This window comes from Pollicipes pollicipes, unplaced genomic scaffold, assembly GCF_011947565.3.
Source record: "Pollicipes pollicipes isolate AB1234 unplaced genomic scaffold, Ppol_2.1 Scaffold_4740;HRSCAF=5597_pilon_pilon_pilon, whole genome shotgun sequence".
Classification (NCBI taxonomy): domain Eukaryota; kingdom Metazoa; phylum Arthropoda; class Thecostraca; order Pollicipedomorpha; family Pollicipedidae; genus Pollicipes; species Pollicipes pollicipes.
Window position 1 is genome coordinate 23053677 of NW_023596545.1, and position 19807 is coordinate 23073483.

The following is a 19807-nucleotide window of genomic DNA, read 5'->3' on the forward strand; positions in this document are numbered from 1 at the left end:
CATTTGCTGCAGCTGAAAAGGCAAGCAGCAATACTGACATGGTCATCTAACAGTTATGTTACTTTTGGAGAAGAGAGATTGTTTTGTGGAGCATGCCCTTTATTGCCGTTGACATGAGTTAACCATGACGATCAAAATAAGTTGTTCAAAGTGATTTAGAGTGTTTTGATTTGTGTGTTGTCAACTTTGTCTGATTTCAAGAAGTATACACAAATGAACTGAATAAAAATGCAAGTTGAAACCAGCCCAAAACTAGCTTTAGATATCATGTTTTTATCACAAGTGCTGCTCTCAACATATAGGTGAGTTGAGATGATGTTCATCACATGGGGCATTCTAAGTTAGATTAAGTTGGTCAAGTGCATGGCAAGTGGCAGTGGGAATTGTGCAATCAGTAACTCACAATTGCTGATGTGATACAAACAGGTTGTACAGGATGAAATGATGTGAGGCCTTTTGGGGTTAGGCATAGGCTACTCTCATAGAAATAAGCATTGGTATTTTGGGAGAAAGAGTGGCAAAATGTTTATGTTCCCTGACCCCATCTTAACAGAAGCCAGAAGTATGTCTATTGTGTTTGACTTGGTGATGGGCTGACGTGTGGGATCCCAAGGTTTTTTGTTGGAGTGTTTTTGTCTTGCTGAATTTCCAGCTGTTATTTTGTTATTGACTTCCTTTGCTTTGTTTTGTTTTAAAGGTGCTGTGGAATGGAATTGGAAAGTGCAGCATCAAATTATTGGTGTTAATAATGTGTTATGCTCATAATACTGCCATGAAATTACTATGATTTAGCACGCGCCCGGTTGGCCGGCTAGATAGCCTCGCTCAGGTGAGGGGGTCAATTTGACCCCCCCTACGAAATCTCGGAAACAATAAGAGCTAGAGACACCAAATTTACAGGGTGCCTTGACCTATAAGCGAAGTCACTTAGGTTAGGGTTTCGGCTCCCTAGGTTATGACCTTCAGGTCAAATAAGGTCAAACGATGTCAAACTCCACGTTTGTCTCCAAAGCGCCCCGAGAACCAAGGCAACTGTCTGTATGCAAAAGGTCACAAGCCCATGTGAGGTCTTTGACCTTGTTTGACTTTTTGAAGGTCATGGTGACCAAAATGATACAAGACTGCTCCGAGTTTTGCATTTGAATAAGCGACGAAGATTGCGCTAGGCGGTATGCTCCTAAAACAAAAAGTTCGACCCGGGTCATCTTAGGTCAATGGCCTGACCTCTAAGAAGTCAATGGAAGATGTATAATGCGGTTCCTGTCGTCAATAAATTGGAAATGAGCACCAGAAACTATCCCATAAGGAAGCCCTAGAGAAATAAATCAGGTTGGTTTTGACCTCGGCCTGACCTTCATAACTGACCTTAGGTCAACGTAATTTGCTCATTCAATATTTGTGGTGCCTAAGAAAGCATCTCAGAGATGTATGTATTCGTCAAAAACCCCGTTGTTGTATCAGATTGAACGATTCCTTAGAAATTGCCTTCACTGAAACCACTGGCTAACTTTAACTTGTAATAGTTTGGCCACCTTACAGGGTGCATCTCAAATATGTATGTCAAACAATCCGCTGTGCAATTTGCTTTCGATCGACAGCTCTCTGAAAAGGAAGCCTTTAACTCGTGAACCCTATGGGCTAGTAGGAAAAGTATGCCGTAGAGCGGCTGTGCTACCAACGTATTTCGGTGAGGGCTGCTTCCTATACGTAAAACCGTCAATTTGCGTCTTGGTCACCTCTGATGAACGACGAACTTCACAAAGTATCGTCGATCACAGTGGATCGACTTATTTAACGTTTTGCTGTGCATTGTTCTTCATTACGCCTTTTACACAAGGATGCAGCTTCACATCACCTTGAAATTGGAAGTTATTTCTCCGTGGCGGAACAGTTTTGCTGCACATAATTTATTTAATAAAAGCTTTCTTTTCAAATTTAACACAGCGACGCGAATGAAAGTGGCCGATGTCCGAAGAAAAATCAAGATATGGGATCTGATTAGGTCGACCTTATCGGCCAAGCCTTCCCCCTCCCCTCCCAAAGATCTTAGTGTTCTCCAGCGCCCGGTCACCAGCTTTTACCTATCTTCCTTTCCAGTTATCGACATGTATGTTGGGAAGGTCGTGAAAGCTCAGTTTTACTTAAAGTTGTAAGCCTAACCTAGGGGTTCCATATCATGGAGGCCACGGAACTTATTATGTTCCATATCCTTGAAGCTACGGAACACGGAAAAAATCCGCAGTTCCTAGTCTGTTGGTCGCGTTAGCCCACTCTCTTCGTCGCGTTAGCCGACGCCATTGTTCATGCAATCATCTTTTGCGCCTTGGACCATTGTTGATGAATGCAAAACACTACCCAATTTCCTTGATCATAACCAGCTGATTTGCAACTAAATTTTCGTCCGCCGTTACATCCCATTCCGTATTTTTCATGAAAATGCATCTTTACATTTGCTTGCAATGGGATGCTCCACAAAAGTAAAGCAATTTTGGAAGCGTCCTGGCATTAGGGGACGCAAATGTAAATGGCTGCAATCCAAGACGATTTGTCGGGGTAGGTCAAATCGACGTCATCGATATTGGTATGCGGACTTCCTTTTAGTTAGTCTCATGTAACACCGACGGACCCCAAAAACGGAAGCACGGGACGGCGAAATTCTTGTTTGCAAGTCTAAAACGATAAAGACATTGTGGAGATGATTGCAATATACGCCCACAGCGTGTACTAACAACAAGACCTTTAATTAATGCAACAGTGTGTTCCTCATTTTTCTTTCAGTTTCGGAGTGCGCCTCTACCACAAACGTTGTGAACGTGCCCAGCGTTTATGACTTACATGGCTGTGTGAAAGAATGTGCGATCTTTATATTGTCTTGAAATAGAACGAAAGTGCGCCGCATAACCTTGTGTTTAATGTTTCCTTTCTACAGTAAACTGCCTTCCAAAAACAAAAATCTAGCAGAGCCTCTAAGCAACAGATGTATAGGAATTTTCATTCAGTGCTTCATGACCATTCCCAAAAGCTCCCCAAATGTGGCGCTGCGGCGGACGGCTTAGAAACATCAAGCAAAGAAGAACAAACATGCAAGCAAGGTAAACACTGCGGAGATGCAGAGTTTGCCCCAGCAGGGAATAGGTTGCATTGTGCAGACATGCCAGTTCCATAGGTATAACTCACGGCAATAAATCAACTAGTTTCATGGACCTTAAGGTCATTCTTTAATCAATGCCGCATCTTAAATCATCGTAGCATTGCGCTGTAAGCAATGCGCCCCGGCAGACACAACGTCTTGCTCAGTTAACTGCCAGGAAACTTGTTCAAAATCGTGGTAAGATGTGTGTGTCTTCTCGCTCTGACTTTTCTTGTTTCTCGAACATCGGTCATGTTTTGAAGTGTGTTGTGAATAATCCGTTTGTTCTTTCAGCCGATGGAAGTACAACCAGTGTCAAGTGGCTTAAATTTGGACAAAATTCATCACCTGGGGCTTTGATTATTCGGCTAACAGGAACACTGTATTCGGACGTCACAACCGTGCGATATGTTGAAAACCGTAAGTATTCTTTCGTCAAGGCATCAATGCACTGCTTGTATTGTGTAGATGTGTGAAGACCGCGAGACTTTGAGTGGGACGTTTTCATGCGGAACACGTTAAAGTTCTTTATGTTGAGTCTATCATCGCATCCTTGAACCTCGGGCTTTGTTGTCATTCGTTGACAGATATCTCGCGTTGTAAAATGGAAAATGTTCAGCGTGCAACGTTTCAACGTGAAGTGTTGCAAAAATGACAATGTTATAAACCGCTTTGCAACACCGTCACGGCAACAGAAGATTCCGCGGAACCGTCGGCTGCCGCCCGGCGCCTGCGCCGGCCGTTGATTGTCGCGTAGTGTTCCTGGACGAGCGTAGCTGCTTGGAAACCAGCGCACCAAAGGGCACGTTAGATGTGTCAAAATTCGCGTAGTGAATGACACATAAACTTAAAGAGGTATCCTTAAGAAACTTTAGGCGGTCTCGTCGATCAGCCCCCTATCAGGGCCAGGGATAAGGCGACTATTTTAACTTTTGGAAGAACTCAGATAACCATACAATTTAGTAAACAAAGGGGACACTTGCAAAGATTTGGTTTCTTGGAAGCATCAACAACTTGCGTCACGCACAAATTTTAGAAATATACAAAACAGGCCTTGTCAGATCAACGTTTGACTACGGCACCACGAACTTGCATGCGGTAAAAACTGCCTGTGATATATCGCAGGCGGTTGAAGAAACAACCTCTGAACGCGCGAGCCCACAGCAAAGGTCTAAAGGGAAACGCGAAGATACCGATAGAAAAGTGAGCTGGTGAGCTGACCACCGGCATGGAATAATGCTTCCGAATGTTTTAAAAAGTTAATTGACACCGTGGAAAGATTAGCCTGGGCATAGTTCTTTTTTTACAATTTGGTGGCATTCCTCTGGACATTTCAACGGCTACAGCGACATGGAGAATATAGTTTTATATTTACCTATTTTGCTTTATCACCAGATTCGAGCGCTACTTCGCAGTGCTGTGAAAACAAATTAGTTCAGTTTGTCAATCTGAAAATCGTACAGCTGAAGCACATACCCGGCTACCTTTCAAATGGATAGTTTGGTGTCCTAAAGAGTTAAAAGTATTTCTTCCACATGCGTCATCATTGTGCACCCGTTGGCCACGACGTAGTTCTAGCTGGGGGACCGAATCTGCGCGTCACATGGGGACTGCAGCGTCTGACATGAAGGTTTTGGTATTGATTTGCCAACGCTCATGCTCAAAACTACGTCACAAAGCTGCACTACAAATCGGTTCCGACTGAATGTTGATCACTTCGAGACAAAAACTTCAATCTACATTCGTTGGTTCCTTAATATCTGTTTACAGCCCAAATAAAGAATCTGACAAAACTTCTGAATTTTGTTTTTTATCCTCTTAAGTAATTGGCGCTCTTCATTTTACAATAGCCCACTGGACTATTGTCAAATGAAGAGCACCAATTATTTATTTCATGCCGTCGTTAAACGCATCATTTTTTTGGTGATTGCCTATAAAATTCAGACAATTTACCTAATGGTAGCTTCTAACTTATTTTCCAGCTATGGAAGCAAAAAGGAATCAATATGAAAACATGTTCTTATTAACGGATGGTCACTTTCAGCGATTTAGGGTGACCCTCCCACTAACATGGCCCTATATATATATATATATATATATATATATATATATATATATATATATATATATATAGCGAAAAGCATCACTGGCGGGGCCGAGGCACTGAAGTCAGAAGCTTTCCGGTTGGACACATTACAACTTGGTCGTGCTCTTGCCTTGCTGGTCATGATACGTCAGCTATGTCTAATTTATCTTTTACCTCGGTTTTCAGCGCTTGTCAAGCCTGATAGAAACATTTACCGAGCAAGTGTCGGTGATCGCGTCGCTCTCACCGCATATCCCACCACGAATGCATTGGTGGCTTGGCAAAAAAATGGAGTGTAAGTACATACATTCTGAATTGAAGGGCACATACACTCGATACCATGATTAATTTATTTTCCAAGGCTCAGTCTAGTTCTCGGTAGTTTTCACTATGCCCTAAACTGACCTTTTTAGGCGTGCGTTAGTGAAGCTCTTTGAGCCTCTTGCCACCGACGAGGTCTTGACTTCTTTCAACGGTGTTGCATTCATTGATGCCCTACGCACCTGCTTTTACCCAACGCCCCAGTTTTTCCAGGTCCAATTTTCATCAGAAGTGCCCGCGGATTTACTTCACTAAGCGCCGCAATGCCCGCAGGGACGCCTACTTCAAATTAAAATTGTTAACTTTTCAAAAGATTTCGAGAAAACTGGTATGACTTACCAAATCACACGCGTCTGATTTCAAAACAGGTGAAAAACAAAAAGCTGGCATGCTCTCTTTAAATCTGACGTAAGAGTGTTGTTAACTAAACCTTAAACTAAACCTTAGAGTGTTGTTACTGCGAATTTCTCCAGTCCTCAGCGTCACCTAAAGAGAGGGTTGGGCATTTGAAAATATTGAAGCAAGCGTGATGAAGTAAGCTGATGTACAACTATTGGTGTACTTTAAAGGGGAAAAGGATGCTCTAGACATTACAGTTCATCTGTTCAGGAAATATTCCCCTCAATGCGGCATTATGTGATTACATCATAGTACGTTGCACAACATTGATTTAATGGCATTTGAACGTCATCTTATTCGAAAGTCGTGCTCACGAACGCCAGATATGGACGGCTTGACAATCGTATTTTGATTGGCCTTGATCGCCGCATGGTTAGTGGACAGTAGGATTAGGATGATGTTTGCATTGGCGACATGGATGCCTGGGTTACACGAATTTTTAAAGTTCGTTATTTTGATTTTGCGTGCCTTGACCTGCGTAAAAATGTTCTTGCTTGCGGCGTGCTAAACTTGACTGACAGTAGATGTTTTCGTTCTTTCCCCCATTGCAAAGTCATGCACGCGCCTGCCAGTAGATATGTAAATGTTTCCAGATGTTCGATTGAACACTCCTACATTCTGAATCTCCAACACTTAGCTCTGAGCACATGCCTCTTGTCACACGTACTCCGTTGACTGGCTTCCCTTATTGGGCAAGGTAGCTTTTGGACGTGTCACAAATATGTTAGGAAGGTTAGTTGTTTTGGTTCAGTGCCAAAGATCGGTACACTGTTTGGCCATGGTGCGGACACACATGTCACCTAGCGGCTCATCATCAGTATCGGTGCCCCTCCATTATCTATGTCGGATGACAAGGCCAATTTTCATCCTAAAGCGCCGCCATGTGTTGCAGGAGTCTGAACTACACAGCAAAGAACTACATCATCGATCGTGCGGAGGTGGCGGACGCCGGTCTGTACCATGCTCAACACGGCGGATCTACACATGGAGCCGCGATACTTAGGCTCATTGTTCGCGGTAAGGCTTATTTGGAAAGCAATATCCCTAAAAAGTGTGCTCCAAAGCTACTGAATTAGATAGATTGCTCTCCTGTGCTCCTAAGCAGCTACCGCTGTGAATACTAAATTGGCAAGCATAATATATATGCATTAAGCACAGAGGTAGGATGCGTGGTGAAGTAGATGCTGTTGGCATATAAACACAGCGGAACAGAACAAGAACGATTCCGGCAGTCGCAAGATAAGATAGCTAACAGGCATTGAAGAACACGTTTGTAGATTACGTACTATGAAATGTTTCCGCTTTTTGGGTATGGGTGTAATCATAACTGTGAAACTGCGGGAACAATTAAAATTGCAGGGTTACGACTGGAGTCTAGCGGAGACAATCTGGACTGAAAATGACATTTTGAATCGAAGGATGTGAAAAAACAAGCATTTTACAGGCAACATTGAAAAAATCACATCATGAGTAAAAAGTACACATAAAGAGTGGGGGAAAGCATGTTTTCCGTCCCCCAATCTCCATAGAGGTTCTGCCATCACTGGGCATGGCATGGCAGCTAGGAGACAGCAGATGGAGGAAAGGTGGCAACAAGACAAAATAAGACAGGTTAGCGCACGGGGCAGAATAAATGAGTGAAAGGTAGAATAGGATAGAGGAAAAGATAAGAGCACAGGGCAGGAAATAACGGGTTACAACAGCAGCCGTCATTGGGACTTGGGACGACGCGCTCAGCTCCTGAGGCTATATGGTGTCGCGTGCCTTTCACCCCGGTAGGAGGGGCGTGCAACGCGGGAATCGAACCACATCCTTCTGGTTTCCCAGATGTCCAGTGATAAACGCAGACGCGTTAACCGCTTCACTATCGGCACCCTGTGGGAAGAAGTGCTGACGAGATAAGTTAGCATGGGTAAGAAGATGACGTTAGAACAGGACGGAAAAGATGAGGGTAGCGCAATGCAGCACAACACATAATGAACATAATGACCATGTGGTTGCCACATCCCATCACAAAGGAATGAGGCTGGAAGCCGCAGCCTAACTGGCTAATGATGTATCCGACATCATTTAACTTATCACACTCCACCACATGGTCATGGGGGCACATAATCGCACTACAGCCTAATGACTAGAGCATTACAAATTTAAAGCCCATCGCAACAATTCCAAATGCAATATACCCTAATATGCCGTTCTGGCCAGACACATTGGTCCAGTTCTAAATTGCATTGATTCGGTCATAACCCTACTTGTCTTCGCTCACGGTCAAACCACAAAACAAATGCATCATGATGGAAACACAAGTGTCAGGTTAGCCCCGATATTTTCGTCCCGGCCGGCTGCGGGATGTCGATTGCCATCCTAGATGTGGTATCCGCTTACACCTGCCAGCAAGAACGGATGAAGTTTCTAGGCATATGAAACGATAGCTTAGAATTTTGGTATGTAGTTCAGCAACTAGCAAGCAAAATTATTACGTTTTTATACGTGTACCTTTATTTCTTGCTGCACCATGTATTTTTGCTGGCTTCCGACATCACTTTTTCGGATGAGCCACGGGCCCGTTTCAAATAACTGAACTTAAGTCGCCTTCGGCTTCAGATAATAAATTGGTATCAGAATGATTATTGAAGGTACATATGTACATTCAAAAGATACGTTTGTCCACAATTTGCTATTTAATTGGAGGAGGTAAGCATGTTCCATGCGTCATTGTACGTTGAAGTGCCACCCATTGACCGCAATTCGTAAAAACTAATAATGACAAAGCAAGCTATTTTTATATAAGTCCTTTAAGTATCAAGTTGCTCTGTGCGATTTCTGAACCACTACTCTCACTTCAGTGTCGGAATGTGAAAGGGACTGCACATTTGTGTAGGGTTTTTAACTGAGGTAACTGTTTTCAATATTAGCCCCTGCAAACCTTAGGCGTGGCCTTTATAAGACTTCAGACCATTGGTCCCGACGCACGCAAAATTGCGCAGCTTATCTTTCACCGTCAATTTAAAAGCCACCTAAACATGTATGAGGTCATAGAAACGTCATGCGAGCCCATCTCCTTCAACACGGTGCGTTCATGACCAAAAAACTCGAGGCCGCCGACACATTCGTGTCTTGAGTATGTTAGGAGTATGCCAGTGCTCCAGTGACCTAACGATGGAAGGTAAGTGGCTGACAGCCAGTTCAAGCAACACGGGTTTGTGATAGGTACCGCGTGCATTCGGCAGTGGTATTAGGTATTACCGATATTAGGCCGAGAATAGAATAAGCTGAGAACAAACCGTAACGAGAATGCAAGTGCCAGTAAAAACATGCCATCCAGGAAAAATATGCAAGAACACTACGGGAAAGAGACAAAACACTGCGGTGTTTTGTCTCCTTTTCGGCAAGTAACAGCAATGCACCGCGATATTCGTAGGCGAAGGTATTTCACGTTTAGCGGTGAACTACCCGTTCCCTGATAGCATGAATGACGATATTATCCCAAACAGGAACGTTTGTTGGACTGCACTGTGCTTTTCAGAAGAGCTTTCGCTTGCATGTGATTTATGTACTGTTATTGCCAAATGCTTTAAACGAAAAACTGCAAGAGCAGTGCTGACATGGAAACACGTTTTTGCAGGTTGCCCAACCGACCTCTTTGGCACTAACTGCGACAAGCGGTGCCCGTACTGCCTGCATGGTGGGCAATGTCATGACGTAACTGGCGTGTGCGTATGTCCAGCGGGATTTCTCGGACCAAGATGTGAGACAAGTAAGTGACAAACAACTGCTGCATTGCGTGTGGTGAGGGCATCGGTAGCGTAGTGGTTAACTGGGAGTATTGAAAATCAGAGATACGGGGTTTGCTTCCTCGCGGTGTTCGCCCCTCCTGCCCGGGTGGGGTGCATGTGACGCCATGTAGACTCATTATTTGAGTGCGGCATAAAGCCCTGATGTCAAAGACATATGTGCGTGGGATGTCTGCCACCTTATTTAAGCTGCTTAATGACATGAGTTGCAATGCGCTGTTCATAGCGACAATGCATGTAACCATGTACTCCAAAGAGCCTTCGTTGGGTCTTCTTTGGGATATCGCCAGCCTTGATTAATAGCCGTTGCCATGACGCCTCCTGGCCGCTTGTTCGGAGCACTGGGTTGACGTCCGGTGATGGCGGTCCAGAGGGAGCTGGGAAGCCTGGACGTCCCTCCTGAGATACATCAGAGTGCGTCCTCCTGGAACTCCGTCCGTCCTCCTTGGGTCCTCTTTTATTGCTGATCCTGCGGCCATGACACCTGTATCCCCAGCACCATGCGGGTTTTCTGTGGATTCACCAACGGATACCGTTGCTTAGCTTATGACGGGTTGCTTTTGTTTACAGTTAAGTAAAAAAAAGTGAATTTGTCTTTATTTGACAGTTCAGCTCCTCCACACGCTACCTTGGCGTGCTGTTTTAGTCCTTTTGACTTGGTGACCGCTATATTTGTTATTGTGGTATCGGTTCCGTTAGTTGATTTTGCACCTTTAACCCAACACTGTTCGTGACGAACTTTTATGAACTTCCAAATGGTCTGTGATGTGTATCCATCGAGCGGTAAATCTGCATGCAAAGCGTTCAGGGACCAGCGGATTATGTTTGTTTTTTACTGAGCGATCTGACCTGGCCCAACGCTTACATCGTTCATTCCGCGCAGGTTGTCCGGAAGCTCACTTTGGTCACAACTGTTCATCGGAGTGTTCCGCATCCAGCTGTGAGAGCTCGCTGCTCTGCGTTCCTGATCCGTATGGCTGCTCCTGTGCATCTGGATGGAAAGGAATCGACTGCAAAGAAGGTAGGCCCTTTATGTCGCCCGTTTTGTTCTAGGACCACGCCAGGCCTGTTCAAAAAGATGCGTTATCACACATAACGGTGAGACTAACCGAGCACTAGGCTGTTTCGAGATCATAGGTGAGGAAAACGAGCGGAGCACCTTTTAGCATTTAGTCTTTAGAAATAGTGTGCTCTGAAAACATTCAAGGATCGTGGATGTGTGAGCACAACAATTTCTGTGTATTGACAGCAGACCTTTGCCGCTCATCAGTTTTACTTCTGCGTTGACGCATATTCGTTTCTGGTAATACCGATCCTGAAATGTGTAGCGTACTGCTGGCAACCCCTTCCCGACTGATCCATCTATTTGGTGAGTAGCTATGGTGCCGAAATCGAGACCACTTTTGCCGGATGGCGCACGCCCGAGCCGTTCCGTGGTTAAATAAATGACGTTTTAGGGTCATAAGGCTTAAAGGTCATAAGTCGCACGGGCGAATATCAGGCGTCATGTACTTGCGAAATCACAGCCATCAGGTGCTCATTGGTCCTTGACGGTGTGGGTGGCCACCAGTGTCTCATGTTCCCGTCAAGCGTGTACACGTTTTGGACTGGGGGCCCTTTCGGTTGTCAGCTTGTCTGACTGCTTCATTAAATTCAGACCTTGGAGGGCGGTCGTAAAAGCTCTGCAATAAAATGAAGGACAGTGGCTGAATTACTACGTGCTGCTATTCGGTGACGTTGGTTTTGGGTGATGTCGGTCCACTTCGTCCAGCTGTGTTACTTCGTGGGGTCGATGAGGTAAATGCACGCTTGCCGCGATAGAAGCCGGCCCTCCAGCAGGCCCACCAGCAGGCACATCGCCGTCATACGGAAGATATGAGTCCAAGATGTGTCCTGATGACTTTGAGCTTTAGTGCTGTGCTGCAAGACCCCTATCAGGACGGGCTGTAAGCATTGTGCCCAATGCGCACTGTCCAAACCATGCATATTCAGCCATTCAGTTAACGAAGTGGCATGCACTGTGGCCGCTTGTGAAGAACTCTTCATTTTGTCTTTATGACAAAAGTACAGCGACTCCAGGCATGACCGATTAGATGGATACAAATGCGTTGTATCGCGAAACTCATGCGTAGTTTCATACAGTGTGATAAGGTAGCCGTTCCCATGTTTTGCTGAACAACGATGGGAATAACACAAGGAGAAAAGATTACTCCTTGTATGTGTGACGTTCTATGCTTTTACAGCAGAGAACGTGTACGTTATATCAGTCCCCGGGCATGATATTGATTGAAAATACTTTTCAGGTAGCGATGGACCGCTGTGGACAACCATTCCGCTAAATATTTGCCCGTCCTTCGCGCCTGTTCGCACCAGTTGCCCCGCAACTCGGTGTGGAAACGTGGGCGCACACACCTTAAAGGGAATGTTTCACATCTAAAGATATTCAGGCAAGCATCAGATATGGTGAAACAAGCTCGCTTATGCGCATTAGTGTAGTTTTAAGTGGAAAAAACTGCTCGAGACAGCACAATTATTGGTTTAGTAAGCATACTCTTCAATGCGCCACAGCAAGATCACGTCATCGTACCTTGCACAACATTGAGAGCCAGGCAATAGCCGTTACATCTGAAAACAGTTCTCACAGACGCCACATATGAACGCCTCGACAATGTTATTTTTCTTGACCTTGATCGCCGCATGGCTTATGGATTGGCAGGGTTTGAAAGACGTTATTATGACGTCATAAATGCCAATGTGGCTCTAAAATACTCTCCGCCAAATACACTCCCCACTTTTGCAGGCGTGTAGTACAGAAATTAGGGGGCTTAGGTCGTAAGAAGGACAGGGATGTGAACAGCACGGCAATGTCTCAAATGTGGCTATTGCTGTTTGAACCCCAGACCAATGTGGAGCACTCTCTTTAAATTTAGCAACTGTGTTTCTCACCCATGCTTAGGCGCAGTGCACGCAACGGAGTTGTGCAAGGCGCTGACGACGCATGATACGCAGCCATACCTTTACGTATGTCAAACAGGTCCGGTGTCATTCGAGATTGGAGTGGCAGATTCGAACAACATATGCCATATCAAGGTCATTACTTCCATTTTGGTCTTTCCAGGGCCATTTGTTTAGGGTCCTCTTTCGGATCTTCCGTTGTATACGGATCGCCAGGGGTGGTAAAAGTGTACTGTTGTCACCGACCAATTTTTTTAGGAAAAATTGTCCCCAGTAGCGTAATGCGATACCAGATGACAAACTGGTCACTAAGTCCATGCCCAGTAGTGTCACCAGTAATCAGCCCGTGACTGAAAGTTTCTTTCATCGCCGCAGTTTTCAATATCAGGCACCTAACCAAAACGTTCAGTCATACACTGCACTTGAGCAAATGTCAGGATAAGTTGTGCTGCTAGGAAAGCAGACGCACCTGTCGTAGACTTATGAGATAGCCCAATCACAACAGGAATTTTCTTCCGCCCTCGGGACTTGCCGGGGCCTCACATTTAAACTCGATCTACGGCTGGATTTGCTTCCTTCGACCTCAAAAACAAACACCGAAGGGCCTTGATAGCCAGGGCAGCAGAATGCACGGCAGGTTTCGAACCAGTTGCAAGCGGCGCCGGGAATGACGTCAAATATGGGGGCCTCCACGTGGCCATGCACCTTTATGAAAATCATGTTTGCGCTTCAAGCCTCATCTCAACCGTCATTAAAGTGTCCACCTTAGGCATGTTACAAGCCCGGCGCGACATGTTTCGACTGGTGAGCGCCTTTTGCCGTGCCCCAACAACTATCGAAATTTGTCAATAACTTTACATCAGGCGGATAGCTCTTTCTGATCGAGTTACTCGCCCTGGCAGGAGGGGGAAGGGTGGGCGATGCGGCACGACCCCCCCCCCCCCCCCTCCAACGTTTTTTTGAGGATACCAAGGCTTTATATTGTGCAGTCTTGCTCAAATCTTCGGAAGCCTCTGGGTCATCCATTGTAAACGTGCTGACACAAAAAATTGCCCCTAACAATTCTGGTTTCAGAATAGCGATGTTCTTTACAACATTGCAAGACGATTCAAGGCCGGCGGGTGCGAAGGGAGCAAGCGACGATATTGCGGACCGCGCGCGGAGGGTTGGCACTGTTACATAAACGAAACCCTGCTTTATAAATATAGGCTCCAAACGGATAAAGCTACATGCCACCGTACCCATAATTAAACAAGGGTCACGCCTCTTTATGTTTATGTCACTTCATCACATGGCTTCGTATATATGAACATGTAAAGCCGATGTTTGGTTTTCATGAAAATCTTGCCTTCGATTTGGTTTAGTGGGGGCAGTTAACAACAGGACACTTTTTACCAGCCACGAGATCTCGCTAAAGACAGTTCACTGTTCGCTTGTTTGCCTTCGTTGTTTGCTGTTTTGCCTCCGATTTGGTTTAATGGGGTAAGTTAACAACAGGACACTTCTTACCAGCCACGAGATCTCGCTAAAGACAGTTGCTTCTTTCTTTGCGAGGCTTTACCTTTTTTTAGTTTGCAAACGTCAGGGAATCCCCCCCCCCCCCCCCGCCAGTCTGCGTCACAAAATCTGGCGAATCAGGGTAGGGGTTAAAATTATTGCCTGCTCATGAAAATATTAACTGCTACAGCAGAATGACACATTTCATTACCAACATCCAAATATTGCTAGAAATCCCATCAGCAAGCCAAAATAGCCCTTTGCATGCAAGTAGCATCCAAATCTAAGATTACCTGTGATATCTGTCATGTATAATGCAGGAATGCCAATGCAAATTAATTTCTGGGGCGCTGCCCATTATCTACGTTGGACTGTGTCCTCTCAATGCTGATTCCTCCTCCCCCCCCCCACAGCCAATATTTCTAGCTGGAAAATTACAAAAAAAAATGTTTGGGAAATATGGCTGTAAAACAAAACCATCTTATCCGAGCTTAATTTACTGGCCATGATCCATGGGTTGTTATTTCCCCTAATAATCCACAGTAGTTGGCACTCCTGTCCTTATGCCGGCACCACACAAACTATATTGATTTCTACTGCCAATGTAGGCTGCATATAAGGTAGGCTGTCTGCCTTCACAGCGTGTTCTTAAATGTTATCAGTGATTATGCTAATGGTTCCATCAAGACAATTTTACAATTCAATGTTGGCAAAAACAGCAATGACATTTACCATGTTTGCATCCATGCAATGCTATATTCACAAGTGCAAAGAAAATATGCACATGAATGAGCAGTGCAGAATGAATGACTCCAGAGCTTTCCTGTTGCAGTAGGGTTGCTATCATCAGGAAATAGTCAACATTGTTCTCAGAGACAACCAAATGCCAACCTTTCATTCACGTCATAGGACAGTTGGATCACAATACCATAAAACATCATGGTTTTCAGAGTAAAACTCTTGGTAAAGGGGAGATGGCAATGAAACTTGCACCCCACCCCCTTACTCGTTGCTTACATTTACTACACCACTCCACTCCTCACGTTTATCACCTTCTCATGGCTTACATCATTGAGCATCATACAAATTTATAGCAACCAAGATTCATGATAACAAACGGTTGAACCGCGGATAAGTGCTTGAAAGCTATTAAAGCAGTGATGATATATTTGCATTTCAAGCGGGGGCATAGTTCTTAAAGATAGGTTGGGGAGCAGTGCAAAAGTATGCAATGTACCCTCAAAATATGGATGTCTCCTAGATAAGCACACTTCTTCACACTTAGGGGGAGGGGAGGCGATGGAGCCCTGACCTGAATAAGAGATAGGAACACCCCTGATTTGAAGATCTATGTGACTGGTAACCATTCCCAATCAAACAAGTACAAAAATGGCATAAACTGATCCTCCAGAACCATTATCACGTCCTGTAATTCTCCTTCATGAGGAGTACCATCAGGCTTCAGCATCAAATCCACGGCTCTTGGAAATGGAAGAAAGCTGGTCGCTTGTGACTTCTTCATTGAGTGAACAGCATTTTCGGTGTCTTGAAAGGCGGCATGGACAATCGCGGGTCGGTATCTACCTCGATATCTACCCGCCGACTTACACTGATCTGCCAATGCCTCTCTTCGGTGAGGACAGGGTGCTGAATCACGGCACAGCCAACGAAGTAGACAAGACCAGAAATTAAACCCTAGACAGGTATTCATGACACTGCAGTGCTAATGCCACTTGCAAAGTTGGACCGCATTGAAAGTCACCGCCCACCTCATGTCAGTCACATCGCAACAGTTGAAACACGCCCTTGTGGCCGGATGAATCCCCACATCTTGGCTCTTTTCAGTACTTTATACTGTCGAGTTTGGGACACTGAGAGTCGGCTGTTAAAAACAGCGAATCGGCCGACCGACCGGGGCATTGGAAGTACATTGATTTGTCGCCAACCTGTCACCGAGTCGGCCGACCAACTAAAAATCATAAGATATTTTTGTGGCCGGCTCGGAATGAAACCTAGAAAAGATACCAGTGTGCCGTGCAGTACGGTAAAGAGTTTCTACAGAAACATCCGCTGGTGTTGTGTGACGGACTTAATTGCCATGGAGGCGTGATTATATATATATATATATATATATATATATATATATATATATATATATATATGTGTGTGTGTGTGTGTGTGTGTGTGTGTGTGTGTGTGTGTGTGTGTGTGTGTGTGTGTGTGTGTGTGTGTGTGTGTTTGTGTGTGCGTGCGTGCGTGCGTGCGTGCGTGCGTGCGTGTGCGTGTGCATGAAGACTTCACGTTATGTTTTGCGTAGGGTGTTGTATTATTTCGGCTTGGCCGCCACCAAAATTTGCCGTGTAAAAAATTTTTTGGCACCAAGCTTCGCGTGAATATATGCATTTTTTGCCGACGTTATCCACTAAGTCGGCAGGTTTTACCATCCCTGCGGATTGCCGACCTTCCACTGTCAACATTTCCCAGAGAAGACCATTCAAAACAAGAGCATGCGCGACATCAACATGTTTGTTCACACGTGCTATCCGTGTGGATTAACCAAGGAAATGCATATTGCGACATCGTTTCTTCAGCCTCGTCAGTTGTGAGCATGCAACAAAAGCCTTAAAATGAACGTATTGCACCATTTTCGTTGATCTTTGAACAAATAATGAAAAAAGATGCTGCGCATCCAGCGAAGATTCTACGTGAGGTCACATACGCTCTTCGTCGTCCGGGTCGCTGCGAGTACTAAGGGGTGCTCCAAATTATATAGGATATGATGTCATAAATGATGTCGGCGTCATATATTCTTTACTATTCGGGTCGCTCTAAGTACACTCAAAGATAGGTGGCAATGCGATGAATGGATTGACATGTATATTTTCAGTCCGCAAATCGTGTTCAAAATTTGTTTTGGCGTCACCGGCTCACTGCTTTCAAAAAGTGTATGACCCCACCCTACATAAGGTCGTTGTTCACGATGCCACCCTCTCGATTTGCTTATCTCGCCCACAAATTTAAAGTGGCGTCCAAAATATAATGTAGTATCATGGTTCAATGCTTTTAAAATATGGTGTTTCGTCGTTTATCAGGTATTTATCCATACCTGCCAGAGGTACTGAAAGCTGTACCAGAAACATTGTGGTAAAGTCATGTGACTCAAAGCTTTTGAAGCATTTATCACATAACGTTTTCCGTACCGAGGAAGTTAGTAAGGTTGTTTGCAGATGACGGTTAAAAGAATGCCCAAGTTGTTAAGTGCATTTGCGAGGAATGGTGAGCATATAGATGATACAGTATTAGTGGCCCTTTTTCTCATGTCGCTATCGGAATTTGCCTAGTGTCATATGTTCAAGGTAGGTAGTAGAAATATGATATCTATATCTCCAACTTCCCGGTTATTCTACGAGAAATGAGGCCATGATGCTGTTACGTCATTAGAAAGTAGGGAGGCAAAAAGTTCCTAACTCAAGATGAATGTGTTAACCTGAAATCGGAATTTGACCGATGTCAGATGTGACACCCAAAATTGCCCACAGCGTATTGTAAGACTGTCACAGAAATATGGTCATTATCCACCGCTGTGCTCGTTTTCCACACGTAGATTTCTCCAGATCTCACCACCCGACATAAGCGTCTAATATCAAGCCTTTTTCAGTCTGCCCTCCTCAGAATTACGGCCCAGACTGCTCGTCCTCATGCGGGAGGTGCAAGGGAGATGGCGGATGCAACAGGTTCACCGGGGAGTGTAAATATGGCTGTGAGGACGACCGTTGGGAGCCACCACTCTGCTTGGAACGTAAGTTTTCTGTTTTATCTGTCTAGCATGCAGTCCAGCGTTCACCACGTGTGTTACAGTTCCGTACGCTAAGAACAGTGTGGCTTGGCGCAATGCTCAGATATCACCCAGCATTCACTGACGCATCAGGCTCGTGCAGCAGAGCCGGTCCGGCAACGGAGTTTGTGAGTCGCCACAGTATGTTTCAAGGAGGCGATAACGCCGGGGATGGCCTGGCCTTTCTGTGTCAGCCCCGCTTGAGTCTGGGAAGGTGTCGCAAATTTTTGTCTTTCTACGTCCCCGCCAATGGAGCATGGCTCCAATGGTGACCTATTGGACTCGCCTTTGGTCATGCATTATTCATTTAATGTGTGAGCTGCTTCAGGAAGCCTTATATCAAGTATAATCTGGCACCGCCACCAGTATTTGCGACCGCCGAGGGGTTGAAAGAAGCTGCGTGTTTTTGTACGATGTTGATGTCCGAATGTGGAAAAGTAACTGACAAAATATTCAATACGTTTGTTAAGCTCACAAACAAGACACGAACTTCCACGACCCTGGGAATTCCCTTAATCACCCACCTTAATTCTCGCAATGATGTTCGTACGTACTTGTAACCGACTAAACCAAGATAGTGTAGGGCATTCAAATCATACCGTAATAAAGGCGTGCGTTACGAGTCACCATGAAGTCGGCTCAAAGCCAAATTGTGCCTTTGCCTTATTACGTTGCTGGTGCCGGTACGAGGTACTGTTCCAGTCCACATTACTTTAGTACTTGTTGGTTTGAAAATGAGGACTGATGTGAACTACGTGGGCTTAATTATCGCAGGTAGCTGGCACAGCTCCTGATTTTTAACGCCACTTTTGCGTTGACCTCACATCATCTCTGCTGGCGACCTTTTACGGTCTCATATAGTGCTAGTACCCTTTATTAGCGCACAGTCGGCCCATAAGTTGGCCCATAAGTTGCCTCTTTTAAACCCTCAGGTGGTTGTAGCTTAGCTCATATCTGTACAAAACGTACATAAAAGATGTGATACCACGTATGAGATTAGGACTTCTTAGCTGTACAAGAGACCTACAGCACACTTTTTCCCATGTCTGTGCTGACACGAACTTTTGTTTGGTACGTGTCTCCTTGCCATGCGGGGGAATACAGAATGTCTTTTTCTTGTAGCATGCTAGGTGCCTTGAAATTAGCATGCTAGGTGCAAAACGGCTGCCGAAATTTTGCAACTTGTGCGTGGTGCGGAACAGTTGTTCAGGAAAAATGAGCTCCACCCCTAGGCTCATTACAATCTAGGCCATCGTCACCAACAGTAAAATGAATGTTGTACGGCTAAGCGCTTTCTCTGTCTGTAAAAAATAATTCGACCAGAGTCATGGTAATCAAATTGCGTGTATGAAGCTACGCTATGTGTAGGTGTTTCAGAATTTTTGGCGCGATTATAATGCTTTTTTGTTTTGAGGCGAGCTTAAGCGAGCTGATCGCGAAAGGATTAGCCAAATCAAATGACTGTGGAATGCGAAACGGTGTTGCGTTCTCATGTTCGTCTGATTGACCGGGATGCACAGAACACCTCTCATTGGACATTGCCAACGATACATAGTTTGGACGAAGTTTACACTGGGAGGTCAGGCAACACTGAAACGCACGTGAGTTGGTGTGACGCCACCATACTCCAAGCGATCTCCTGGCGCCGTGGTGGGCGTTTAATTCCGCAGATGATCCTGTGACGTTTGGCTTGTAGTGTCCGAACTGTCTGCGATCAAGGTTTGCAGCTTGAATGCTAACCTTAGGGTTTTTTGGATTTTCAGGATTTTGAATGTTTGAATGTTAACCTT

At 45.0% G+C, this 19807-nt stretch overlaps 1 protein-coding gene across 1 annotated transcript in view; it reads left to right on the forward strand.

Moving 5' to 3' along the window:
* Window positions 1-19807, forward strand: part of LOC119099286 (receptor-type tyrosine-protein phosphatase kappa) — a 92145-nt gene that overhangs the window by 20742 nt on the left and 51596 nt on the right. Inside the window, exons 6-11 of the mRNA XM_037222409.1 lie at window positions 3425-3550; window positions 5403-5511; window positions 6829-6953; window positions 9562-9693; window positions 10614-10751; window positions 17841-17981. Coding sequence (XP_037078304.1) covers window positions 3425-3550; window positions 5403-5511; window positions 6829-6953; window positions 9562-9693; window positions 10614-10751; window positions 17841-17981 — 771 coding nt within the window. The remainder of the gene's footprint in view (window positions 1-3424; window positions 3551-5402; window positions 5512-6828; window positions 6954-9561; window positions 9694-10613; window positions 10752-17840; window positions 17982-19807) is intronic.